Below are 14,305 nucleotides of genomic sequence, written 5' to 3' on the forward strand. Positions count from 1 at the left end.
TATGTTTCACTGAATCAGGCCACGCGTGATTAGCCGAGCGATCTAAGGCACTGCAGTCCAGGACTGTGCGGCTGGTCCCGGCGGAGTTCGAGTCCTCCCTCGGGCATGGGTGTGTGTGTTTGTCCTTAGGATAATTTAGGTAAAGTAGTGTGTAAGAGGGACTGGTGACCTTAGCAGTTAAGTCTCATAAGATTTCACACACATCTGAACTTTTTTTTCACTGAATCAAGAATGGTGTGTGCACAAGATGTATGCAAATGCATCATGACTTAGATCAGTAATTAATTCAGTTTTAATGATCACTTGTCATTGTACAGCTATTTGAACCATCATTGTTTTCAAAACACAAAACTGTTTTCCCCAAAAATGAACTGAGAGGTGCTATTAATTTGTTTACATTACAGTCCTCAGACTTACGTCATGAACTGAATATGTCATACAGCCAAAAGAATTTTATGTGAGTGTCGGGTGCTTTGACCATGTTGGATTTTCTTTATAAAAGTAATTTTCCTGAAAGTGTTAAACTTCTGCAGATAATAGTAACCTCCCCAGTGACAAGAGGGGTTGAAGAATGCTGCTGCTCTATATTAAAGTGGTTGTCAACATTTGTGCATTATACTATGAATAAGGACAGACTTTGCACGTTTACAACATTCAGAACTACTGAATCAGTCAAATTTCAGTGAAAGAGTCATCTCCCATTTTGCAATGCAGAAGGGGAGACAAGCTGATTTAATCTATAAACAAATCCATTAATGTAAGCATAGGCGCATTAGTAGACAACAAGAAACAATTTTTTTGTTGTAACTATCAATTTAGCTTAAGAAACTGACTGAAAAAAAGGGTGATTACATATTTAGCCACTGATGTCACACTTTTCAAAATGCATCATTCTTACTATCATTTTTTGTGTTAAAGTGTCATATTTTATGAAGCTTTAGCACAAGAAACCATACTAAAAATAACATATTTTGGAGAGATCTTTAGTGAACTGAATCACCTATAATGCATATTTTCACAATACACAAATATAAATATGGTATGTAAATTAACATTTGGGTCATTCATGTCAACCAATCACAGCACAAGACCTGTGACATGACAGGAATATGACTGTTTCATCACACAAACTCATCAGCACCACAGTTTGAACATACAAACCATTAAACATATGAAGCTTAGAAATGAAAACACCAAAAACATTAAGCATGCAGTGAAGCTAACATGCACCACATTAAAGATCTTTCTGAAATGTGCCTTTTAGTACGATTAGTCGTTGTAGACTTTCAAGAAATGTGATTTTGGGGGAATAATAAGTTACCTATAGATTTTACCTTGGAGTTAGCTTTTGATGTTATTTAGTCGTTGAGTCTGAAAGTCCAGTATGTAAACATTTGTCGTCCCCCTCCCCTTACCCCTGAAATTTTGATAGTGGTGACAAATTACTCTGAGGTCTAGGTTAGTTCAGATTGATAAATCTTGCAGCCTTCCCCAGTATGGAAACCACAAACCATGACTGCTTTAGGATGTATGCTGGCCACATCTGTGGCTCCCCAGTCAGATCCTACTGCATCACATACCACATCCAGACCATCAAACCATTGCGATGGTATCAGTTTCTGACCACTTCAGCGATACCCTCTTAGGACACACCAGTGTACTTAACTCATTTACTGCAACTCGTATCAGTGGTACGTTTGTACCTTCTAAGAAACTGTTACTGTATTAACTCAGAAGACTAGTACATTTCCATTGTTCTTTGGCTACCCAAACACCTTCTTTCACTAGTGGTGTGCACACATCTACAACATGACTTAACACTTTTAATAGAGATAACCTGAACTCTGAGTTTACCCCTAAAACATTGCTGCCATCATAAAAGTGACAAGTGACTTGTAATAAGGAATGTAATAGACAGGTTATGAAAGTTTAGCAGATCAAAATAGTGCCAAAGACAGAAATCAGAGCTGTGTACTAGTAACACTATATGCATTTCTCAAGTTGATTTTGATATCCAGCTTTTTGAAAAATTGTACATAGACAAAATAACTGCTATAATAATGAATTTTATAGCACAGACACACAAATACAGAACTGGTTCTAGGTTCTTTCGTGTGATGTTACATGTGTGGACTGCGGTTGAAATTGCTCGTCACTATTTTGTAAAGTTTTGTTTCTCAATTACTTATTTTAAAATTCATTTGTGTTAATACTCACTGTAAAAGTAACTTATTAGTGGATTTTCATTCATCTCAGTCATTCTTCCTGTGTTGTTGACTCCAGTGGTCTGTTATTCAGGAGTGTGCTTACATCATTCATCCAAGACTCAGGCCTCAGCAGTGTGTTTACATTTTACAGCATGCAGTTGCAGTTGTAGCAATTATAAAGTTAAGTACTGACGAATTTATTTGTGCACAGTTATACAGTTATTAAATTTAATAGTTTTAAGCAGTGTTTCATGCCCATTTGTGGTGAAATAATGATTTACTAAACTTTTGGAAACATTCGCTTGCTTTTTTTTTGGAGTTTTCTGTGCCTTGAAGTCAAAATTTACTATTTTGTGTTTTAGTTTTCAGCTGATGTTTCTTATTGTTTCTAGTGAAATATTTTAGTAAAATTTTCATTCAGTGTTTCAACTTCATTGAGTGTTCCAGTGGCTGCTTGAATTTTTGGTTTTAGCTAATGATTTTGTGTAGTTTTGTTGGTATTAGTTGTGGTTTAGTAGCATTAATATAAGTAGTTGCTTTCTTAGTAGAGAGAGAGTTTTGAGATTGCTATTGCTAGTTCTATAAATAGTTCTACCTGTGTTACTGAACTTAGGTAACATAGACATATAGTTTTTTCCAGTAATGTAGACAATTTTAGACCTATTTCTATGCCATCAGTGTTTGCTAAAGTTATTGAAAATGCTCTGTATGTAAGGATAATTGATCATTTTATATCACACAATTTGCTATCAAAAGTACAGTTTGGCTTTAGAAGTCATTTAACAACTGCAAATGCTATATTCCCTTTTCTCTGTGAGGTACTGGATGGGTTAAATACAAGGTTTCAAATTCTAGGAGTATTTTTTGATTTAACTAAGGTGTTTGATTGTGCTGGTCACAAAAATAATATTGCTCCAGGAGTTGGACCAATACAGAATATGGGGAGTATCTCACAAATAGTTCACCTCTTACTTTACTTTAGCAACAGACAGCAAAAGATCAATATTGACAGTGTTGGGAATGGCTGTGATGTGGGGTCTGAGTGGGGTACGGTCAAGTGGGGAATGCATCCAGGATCAGTGTTGGGGCCACTCCGGTTCCTAATTTATATAAATGATATGCCCTCTAGTATTATGGGTGACTCTTGAAATATTTTTATTTGCTGATGACACTAGCTTGATAGTAAAGGATGTTGTGTGCAACATTGGCTTGGGTTCAAATATTTCAGTTCATAAGTTCATGGCTTGTAGAAAATAAACTAATGCTAAATCACAATAAGACACAGATTTCTACAGTTTCTAACACACAATTCAACAAGACCTGATGTCTTAACTTCACAGAATTGGCATATGATTAGTGAAACTGAATAGATCAAATTTATAACTGTTCAGATAGATAGTGAACTGTCATGGAAAGCCCACGTCCACAATCTTGTTCAAAGACTTAATGCTGCCATTTTTACTATTCGAATGGTGTCTGAAGTGAGTGATCATTCAACACAAAAAAGTCTACTTTGCTTATTTTCATTCACTTATGACATATGGCATTATATATTGGGGTAACTCTTCCATTCTAAAAGGATACTTTTGGCTCAGAAATGGGCGGTTCAGGCAATAACTGTTTTTTTTTTTTTTTATGTTGGCCTCTCAATATATATATTCCTCACTGTTATTTCTTGTTAACAATATTAATTTATTCCCAAGAATAAGCAGCTTTAACTCAATTAACACTCAGCAAAAATCAAGCCTGCATTTGGATTAAACTTCCTTAACTCTTGTGCAGAAAGGTGTAGAGTATACTGCTGCATCCATTTTCAATAAGCTACCACTAGAATTCAAAAATCTTAGCAGTAACCCAAGCACTTTCAAATTGATACTGAAGACTTTATTCATGGGTCACTCCTTCTATTCTATCGAGGAGTTCCTTGAAAAATCAAGCTGATTCTTGTTGTATTGTTGATTGTATTTACTTAAACTTATGACTTGACTTTTTTTGGGTTCATAAACATTTTATTTTATCTGTTATTACTTTTATGTTGTAATTTCATGTACTGATATGTTCCATGACCTCAGATAATTGCTCCTCAGTTTGGTCCTACAGAACTTGATGTGTAAATAAATAAATATACCAGATAACCAGCAAATTAGGCACAAAAGAGTTGATCAAAACAAAACTTTTGACCTGAACAAAGACCCTACAGAATGAAAGTCACTGCTAAACATGAAGCAGTACTAATAAATTTTGAGTCAAGTCTCTTACTGTCTGCAAGAATTTTGGATTTCATGATCAATAATCATATAAAATTCGTATGAAATCTGTACCTCTTATATTATATGCATATATTTTTAAATTTTACTTTTATGCTTCAGTCTGTCTATGACTATATTGCAATTAAAAAATGCACATTCCATACTTGTTCCACCATTTATTGGTGTTTAAATATTTTCATTCCCATTAATGGTTTTATAAATTATACATTTGTGTCTACCACAGAAATTGCATTTATAATAGAAAAAGAACAAATCACTTCTCGTTCAGACACAGCATCCAGGTTACCATCACATAACCAATCTTAAAGAACTACACTCTCTCATCTTACAACAAATCTTTGCATGTATCTTAAAGCTATACAAGTACAAACATATAAAAGAATAATATAAAGGTAGAGATAAAATTAAATATATTGATTATAACAAAAATTATAAAATCTCTGAAATATTTTCATAGAGTAAGAAGCTGAACGCTCTAGATCATTTTTATCATTATTTAAGACAGATTTTATTCAGTAACTGTTTTCATTTTTGTAATCTGTTTTTCTGCCTTATGAATGGTGTACATATGCCATTTTAAATATTAAAAATAAAACTTACATTAAAACAAATAACAAAGATCATAGCACTTTCTATTACTTAAACAGAGTTTAAAATTGACTATCAGGTACAGAGCATTAGCAAAATTATAACGTATAAAAAAGCTGAAAATACATTAGATCAGACTAATTCTAGAACTAAAGTGATGGTCCTAATACAATCAAAACACTGAGAAATTATCTCTCTGAAGTTTTATGATATTTTTGTACATGAAGCAAAGAATTATGTCTATAAATACAAAACAAACATTTTGTAATTATCAATGAGTGGCAAGACAGTCTTACAATACTGACTCCAGATCAAGAATTTTAAATTTCCTTACAGCAGAAACAATATAGAAGGGGAAAACACCATTCCAATGCAAGAAAAGCACATATATAATTTAGGCATATAACATTCAGTTTATGCAGGACTAGTCCAACAGTTGTACCAACAAGTAAAATTATATTAATAATTATGGCCACAAAGTACAGTAAAGTGAAAGTATAAAATATGAGTGTAAGATAACAGGTAAAGCAGATATAGTGACATGTAATGATAATGCCTGTACAGTGATAACAGTAAGAATTTAAGGTGTACTGGAATATAATATAAATTCACACTGTGAAGCCTCATTAAATTTTCAGGTGTAAGACAAGTTTGTCATAGAAAACAATGTAAGTGGAGGTCATCTATCTATAATAACAATCTTTCGGTGTACAAACTAACAATCTTTGGTAGGCGTGTTGGAACCAAGCAGAAAAATAAAAAGGAAGATAAATATATTTTTATCTTCCAACTAACATTTAAGATGCTTATATGCTTCCAAAAAGATAATTTGATCAAAGGAACAAAAATAGAACTAAAAACACTCACTAGAAAGTGTACAAACTATTTACAAAATTTCAAAGCTCAGAATAATATACTAATTAGTAGAAATATGGACTCGAATACCATTGGCTGATACTGCAGAATGTTAATATTAGTGCTTAAGGCAATTTGGATGGTTCAAAAAGGTTCCTCTCACTGTGAAGAAGAAATTGTAAAACAGCAGTTCTTTGAGATGTGTGGACTAAGAAAATGAACAACAGCAAGGTAATGATCAGAAAGTTAGAAATAGATAAAACAGTCACGTGACAAAACAGAGTTAAGAAAAGAATCTACTAAGATTATTGAATAATTAGATCTATTCACTATTTGGCAAACATTACAAACAATGCAATGGACAAGCAAGACTGGAAATTACTGTTTGGCTAGAATGAGTTGATGGTCACAGTCATAATACTGTATATTGACTTGACAAAAGGATAACATAAGTTCAAGGAAAACAAAATTCAAACTGATGTAAGCAAAAGACCGTCATAATAGTTGAATTCTTTGTTGATATCTGCATGAGTTGACTAAACCATTGTGACATATTATCCACACAGACCTCATATACAAGTACAGTTACACCATGAAAATAATATCCAGTACACAGTATTCAAATGCTCTTAACAGTACAAAAAGCTGAAGTGCATGACTGATTGTCAAAAATGCAGTAAAACCCCAGTTTTATGTTCCTGGATTTATGTTTTACTACATTTTACATTCATTTTTGTCAGTCCCAGCAGAAGTCCTATTCTCTCAATGCTTTTCCATCATTAATGATTCTGTGCTACAACATTTCCACCATTTTAAGTTTTTTGACATTAGCATCACCTTTAACATTGATTTTCATACATATTTATGCAAAAAGTGCACCGTATTCCCATTCTTGAAACAAATCAGAAAACATACGCTAGGTGCAGAGTTATTGATCATGTAATGTAGCACTCATGTGGTTAACCAGATTTTCACTGACAGCATGCTCGGTCATGGTTGCCTGTATTATAGATTTGCAGTGTTTGGAAGGGTGGGAAATGCAGTAGCCACCAGTAAGATCGTGGGAGGCGCACATCGCCATGGTGCATCATGGACAGTAGTTGCCGCAAGTAAAGTCTCGTCCACCAGAGGGCACGCAAAAAAGATACATTACCCCTATAGTGGTATTTTAAAATTTTGTGAAAGACTTTTTAAACCTCTAAGATCAATGCTTCGTCTTGCAGATAAAGCAAAACCACTTCTAAAGGTAATATCACAAGAAAGATATTATTTGAAAAATAAGCCTTTTAGTTTTCTATTATTATTATTATTATTATTATTATTATTATTATTTTCACAGACTGGGGATGCAAGGCAATGATGTGTGGCTCCATTTATTGAGCCCACATTACTAATACAGCTAAGTAAATGTAGAGACTCACATCTACAAATCCAATAGCTGATGAAGACTGAGGAAAAGCTGCTTCCATTTCAGTTCTGCTCACAAAAGGGAAAGAACAGTTCTGATATACAGAGAAAATTCTACGAAATTCTTCCCGAAGGCCTATAACTATCCTGACACTGGAAGTGGCATTACTGGGGGCAGTCTCTTGAGAATTACTTGAATGCAACATTGAAATAATTTCAGCCTCTAAGCCAGCATTTACAGCCTCTTTTAAGTTTTCAGGAATATTCTGAAAGATATAAGAGAATCTTAATGTTGGTTCTTGTCTTGCAAGTGCAGCAGTATCTATTTGGGGAACAGGTCCCCTCTTGTTAGTGGCAGTGCCATGCTTTCTTTGGTGTATATCACCCAACAAATGTGTAAAACGCCCAACAACTAGGTCAATGCTAGACCCTAGTTCAGAAGACATTCCAAAGAAGAAACAGTTGCTAATAATATGTGAAATATTTCTTGGTTCCAAAAATGTGTGGTTGTCTGCTATTGCTTCTGTTAGTTCAACAAACTCACTCAAGTCTTTCTGCAAACCGGAAGTGGTGCATACATTACCATGGGTACAAAACCACTCTTGTAAAGGTGTTCCCACAACTTCAGGTGGTTGCTGACAAACTGGCCTTCCTGCCACTGCCTCTTCACGGACCAAAGTCCAGCCACTTAAAGGAATAATACTGCAGTTACAATTCCACTCGTTACCGCGTAGATCCAACCTTTGATTAACATGGAAATTAAAAGCATTTGTCACATAGTAATCAGGTGTTTACATCAGACAGTTGAAAATTACACAACTTTACAATTTAACAGAGGAATGGTACTGCACATGTGATATCTCACACATGATAGGAAAAACAAAATTAACTTTTGGGGGGTAACACTGCTTTTGAGATTCATCAGTGCAAAACCAGTTTCATAAATATTGCTTGTATGACATACTGCTACATGTCTCTTTGCAGACAATATTACAAACTGCAAATATATAATGATTATTAAACTGAAGTAACTTCAAGAACAGAAACAAAATACTCCATAAAGCACAACAATTGAATCAAAATCAGTAAACTGTGACCTATATCAAGTATCTTATTTCAAATAAAATTTTATCACAGTTCAAGGAATGAAAATTCTAGGATGGAATAACAATAGGGAAAGACCAGGATGGAATAATGACAATATTATGAAGAGGATACTTGCTACTCAGCATATTGCAAGAAGGCTGAGTTGCAGACAGGCACAACAAAAAGACTCTCAAATAAGAAAGCATTGGATCTCCCTCGGAGTAGGAGAAAACACACATTTACATAAGAACAACTCACAAACACACATGGCCAATGCCTCTGTGTGCAGAGGCCAGACGGTGACTGTGTCTGATGTGAACAGACACCTATCTGTGGTGGGTAGCGAGGAAGTGCAGAGATAGGATGAGGAGGGATAGTAGGATAGGGGTGGGGAAAGATGTTAGTACTGCCTGTGGGAGCTTGAAGGAATGTAGTGAAGACAGGACAGGACAGGACTGTTAGATACAGCATCGGGAGGCAGTACAGGGGAGAGGGGCAGCGAGGTTCGCAGGAGAGCTTATGTGAAGTTTGGAAGGTAGGAGACAAGATACTGGCAGAAGTAAAGCTGTGAGGATGGGTCATGAGTCATGCTTAAGTAGCTCAGTTGGTAGAGCACTTGCCTGCGAAAGGCAAAGGTCCCGAGTTCGAGTCTCAGTTCAGCACACTATTTTAATCTGCCAGGAAGTTTCGAGGATATTATTTAGGTTGTGTGGGTAGTAGAATACCACTGTGGCAGGGGTGGGGAGGTAGTCAGGAGAACATTTCTCATTTCAGGGTACAATGAGATGTAGTCAAAACTCTAGTGAAAAATTTGGCTTGGCTGATACAGTTCTAGTAGTACTAAATCATAATGTAGTTCTGCTTCATGGCTGTACAATGGGTATAAGGGGGTTGTTAGCTGATTGATGAGGTAAAGCAAGGGATACAAGGCTGGGATGGTAGTTATGGACTATGAAGACCTGAGTGAAAACTATGGCATACTTGGAAATGTGTTTGTAGATTGTAGACATTTTTCTAGATTTAAAGCTAGCTGCCTTTCATCACATCAACTAGAAATTTTGTCCGAGACATCTTGTATCCTCCTATAGCCACTCAATGATGACACCTTACCATCATCACAGTGATATCAACAAACAGAAGCAAATTGCTGCTCACCCTGTCCATCAGAACATTTGTGTGTATAGAGAATAATAGTGGTCCTATCACACTTCCATGGAGCACCCCTGACAATACCATTGCTTCTGATGAACACTTGCCATTGAAGACAAGATGCTGTATTACTTAAGAAGTTTTCAAGCCACTAACATACCTGGGAATCTGTATGATTGTACCATCTTTAACAGTCTTCAGTGGTGAACTACGACAAATGCTTTTTGGAAATCTAGGGATATGGAATCCACTTGTTGCCCTTCATCCATAATTCATAGGACATCATGTGAGAAAACGGCAAGCTGCATTTCACACGAGCAATGTTTTCTAAAACTGTGCTGATTTGTGGACAGGAGCATTTTCTTGTCAAGGAACATTATTGTATTTGAACTGAATGTTCAAGAGTTCTACAGCAAACAGATGTTGAGAATACTGGTCTGAAATATAGGGTGTCATTTCTTTTACCCTCATTATGTACAGGAATTCCCTATGCTTCTTTTCAGTTAATTGGGATTTTGCACTGGGTGAGAGATTTACAATAAATACAAGCTAAGTAAGGTGCCAGTGGCATAGTGTACTCATTGCAAAAGCAAACTGGAATTCCATCTAGACTTGGTGACTTATTTGTTTTCAAATGTTTCAGTTACTTTTCTACATGAGGGATTCCTATTACAATGTACTCGATACAGAAGTCTGTGTGATATTCAAACTTTTTCACTTGCAGCCTGTAGCTGAGAAAAATATTTAATATTTCTTAGAAGTAAGAGTAATTCAACCTTTTCTCAGTTCCTGGGCTTCACTTATGGTGATTGTTCCCAAGAAACCAGTAATGAAAAAAGGGCTTTTTGCTTCTGCATAGACATGAGTGTACCCAATAGTGTCACAAAATTGGATACCTTTCTCCTCCAAGGATCAATGACATTTTGGATCACCTTGACAAATACAATTCTTCCAATTTTTACATTCCATCCTGGATTTTCGATTGTTTGAAAAAATCAGGAAAAGGCATTATAAAGAGCAAAGTATGCCCTTTGGCCTCTGACACACTCCTCCAACTTTTAAACATTTTACGGATACACTTTTAAAGGATGTAAGGCTGATCATGTGTCTAATATAATTGGGTGATGTAACTGTCTTCTCATGTGCAATGAGAGAGAATACAGTACAACTGTACTCATCTTACTGACAGTAATCTAAGTTGAAAATTGGAAAAGGGAGTTTTGCGCAATAATAAGTGCACTATCTATGCCGTTTATTTTCAGCAAATGGTGTAAGACCAGATCTGCAGCTAATAGAAGCAGTAGACAATTTTACAGTGCCAAGGAATGTTTAAAAAACTGCAACTATTTCTGAGGTTAACACATTACTACAGATGTCATTACTTTATCTTCATAGAAATTGCAAGGCTGTTTAGTAATGTCTAACATGAAGCACAAGGAACTTGCTGAACTGAAAAATGAAATATTAAGGTGAGAACTTGTGTAATTATGTTATTTAGCAGAAAATTAGAGTTTTTTGAACTAAATGTTTACATTTCATATTTTACAAAATTTGACTTTGGAAGACTTTACCTTTTACAAAACTATTTATGTAAAATATGTCTATGTTTTCTCCTGAGCATATTGTCATGCATAAATAATTCTGTAGAAGGTTTTTCCATTGTAAATAACACAAAATATTAATTATCACAATACTGTAAGTATAGTGTATTGTTAAGATATTATATAAGTGGCAGTGGCTGCAACCACAGTGGCAATTGTAATAGTTAATATTACTTGAAGAAAATAGGTTAATACAATGCCAGTTGGTAATGGCAGCAGGCTGAATTGAATAAATGAAGAAGCTATGCACTAAGTGGTGTCTGAATGTTTCATTCCAAAGAAGTTACCCTATGTGAATTGCAAAAAGGATGAAGCATTTCCCAAAAGCAATGACAACAGAATTTTGCAATGAAGATATATAGACAGCAATATACACCCCAATTCCCCACTGGTGCTGACTCACATGCAATCTAAAATCAGGTATTTCTCTTCCTCTCTTCTCTCTCTCTCTCTCTCTCTTTATTTCTTTTAATTTAAGTTTTTTATAACTTGCATTTGAATTTTAATTTACATCAATATTAAGAAAAGCTGATTTCTTGCATTCTGGATATTTCACGAAAACTCCTAGGACTATTAAAATGATGTTTCATCATTTGCTTAAAGAGTCCAGCTAATTTAACAGGATAAGTACTCAATCATAATTTTAATGTGCTAGCCCAAATTTTCAATTTTGAAGATAAACCTGTGAACATGTTTAACATCTCTGCTGCTGAAGGAAATTAGTGGCATCCTAAATGAAGGACACAGACAAGAGAAGGAGCTTCAACAGGAAACAAGAAGAATTTTATGAAATAACTGAAAAATATATGACGTTGGCAACAGCAACTGAGATAAACTACCAAGAAGATACAGAAATAAAGGAAAAAAATATGACAGTGCCAACAGCAACTGAGATAAACTACCAATAAGATACAGATGAACACATGCTGTAGAAATGTCTTTCCTCTTCTTTCATTTCACCCTCTTTGGGGTACACTGGATCAATCATTTCTTTGTGTTGTTTTTTTCTTAGGGCCCAGTATTTCTTCATTCTTTCTGTTCTTCTTTTCCTCTCTTCTTCTGAGATGAAGGGTTTGGACTTTTGTGTAGATTTGTCTTGGAACCTTTAGTTTTCATCTTTAGTAATTAATTTAGCTGTTTGATCAATAAGTGAATTTTCTGGAATCTTTAATTCTACCAGTTCTTTCTCAGTTTCTATTAAACCAGTTGGGTTTCATTTTGCAGTTACAGAAAAAGTCAAAGATTTGTTTGGTTAATCTGTTGGAATTCATTCTGAGAAGCTGACCATAAAAATTTATCGTCCTTTTTTGCATAGTATCTAAAAGTTTTTCAATTTTCTTGTAGAGTGTTTCATTTTTGATGTATATAATCTTATTGTCTAGAAATTTTGGTCCAATGATTTTTCTTAAAATTTTTCTTTCCTTTAGCTCAAGTTTCTCCATTTGGCCTTTGAAATTCATTTTTAGTGTTTCTGCTGCATACAGTGCTTCTGGCTTAATCACTGTCTTGTAATGTGTAATTTTGGATCCCCATGAAAGTGATTTTTTGTTGTATGTATTTTTTGTTAGTTGAAAGGACAGTTCAAGTTTATTTCTACTGGATTCCATTGCTTTGCTTTCCCCAGCATTCCATCTAATCCATTCTCCAAGATATTTGAATTCTTTTACTATTTCAAATTTTATTCTTGAACTTAGGTGTATTTACATGAGTGCTTGATGTTTGTCAATATCTTAGTTTTCTCAAACAAGGTGTGAAGACCTATTTTAGTTGCTTATTTCTTTAGTTCAAGGATTTGCACTTGTGCTTCTCCCATTGTTTGAGCAAACAGGGCCATATCGTCTGCAAAAGCAATGCAATTTACTTTAAGGTTCTTCTTTTTGTAACCCAGTTTTACACCACTCGTAATATTTGTATTCCATTCCCTGACTACTTTCTCAAGTGCACAATTGAACAGCAGTTGTGAGAGCCCATCCCCTTGTTGGACTCCCACTTTTATTTCAAAGGGTTCCAATAATTCACCCATAAATTTAACTTTCGAAAATGTATTTGTAAGGCTTGCTTTCATGATTCTAGTTGTTTTCTTATCCAAAATTCATTTCTTCCAGGACTGATAATAGAGATGCTCTATCAATTGAACCATATCCTTTTTTTGAAATCAATGAAGGAGATTACATGTGTCTTTGCCCTTGATTTTTGGTATGCCATGATGTTTTTGAGGTTTAGTATTTGTTCTGAACACGATCTACCCTTTCTAAAACCTCCCGGATATTCTCAAATTTGCGGGTCCCATTGTGACTCTGCCCTGTTCAAAAGGACTTTAGAAAAAATCTTGTATGTTATATCCAGCAGTGATATTCCTCTGTAATTGTTGGGGTCTGTCTTCAAATCTTTCTTGTGGATAGGGTGGATGAGAGCTGTTCTTCATTCTGTGGGGATCTCTTCTTCTTTCCATATTTTATTGAAAATGCACTGAAGGGATATAATTGCATTTTTGTCAGCTATTTCCATAGTTCGGCTACTATTTGGTTTTCTCCTGATGCTTTGTTATTTTTAAGTTCTGAAATTACCTTCTGCAGTTCTTTAGTCATCAGTGGTTCTGAATCTGGCTTATCATGGTTATTTGGGTTGGATTCAAATTTTTCAAGCGGTTCTCAAAGTAGCCTGCTAGTATTTTGCAATTTTCCATGTTATTGTGAGTGATGGTCCCATTTACATTTCGAAATTGGAGGGTGGGTGCTTTGTGTCTTGATAATCTTTGTTTGAAAGTTCTGTAAAACCTTCTTGTGTTTTTTTAGTAAATTCTTCATCAATTTGGAGGAGAGTTTTGTTTTCATCTGTCTTCTTAATCCTTTTTATATTTTTAACTACCAGTTTTCTAACTCGAATGAAATTCAACCTGCTTTCTTCTGTTTTCTGTGATTGCCAGTTTTGCCATGATTGTTTTCTTGCTTCAATGAAGGCATCACAATCCAGTGACCACCAGACATGTTTTTTACTTTTTATATTAGGTGCTATCCGTTCGGCAGTAGTAATGAGGTTTGCCTTGATATCCTCCCAGCTTCGTGTCTGAATGGTTTCTGCTGCTTTTGTGAACTCATCTGCTTTTAATATCTTTTCCGTTCTGTACTTCCGACCCTTAATT

At 35.0% G+C, this 14,305-nt stretch overlaps 1 protein-coding gene across 6 annotated transcripts in view; it reads right to left on the bottom strand.

Annotated features, from left to right (window-relative positions):
* The window catches only part of LOC126281772 (carboxypeptidase N subunit 2-like), a 312,044-nt gene that overhangs the window by 143,894 nt on the left and 153,845 nt on the right, over window positions 1–14,305 (bottom strand). For 3 of the 6 annotated variants that reach the window (XM_049980973.1, XM_049980975.1, XM_049980974.1), the window contains one exon: window positions 7,911–8,068. In XM_049980973.1, coding sequence (XP_049836930.1) covers window positions 7,911–8,068 — 158 coding nt within the window. Of the gene's footprint in view, window positions 1–4,612; window positions 8,069–14,305 lie in introns of those variants that run through there. The other 3 variants (XM_049980969.1, XM_049980972.1, XM_049980970.1) reach the window with 1 other exon arrangement.

Source organism: Schistocerca gregaria, chromosome 7 (assembly GCF_023897955.1).
Source record: "Schistocerca gregaria isolate iqSchGreg1 chromosome 7, iqSchGreg1.2, whole genome shotgun sequence".
Classification (NCBI taxonomy): domain Eukaryota; kingdom Metazoa; phylum Arthropoda; class Insecta; order Orthoptera; family Acrididae; genus Schistocerca; species Schistocerca gregaria.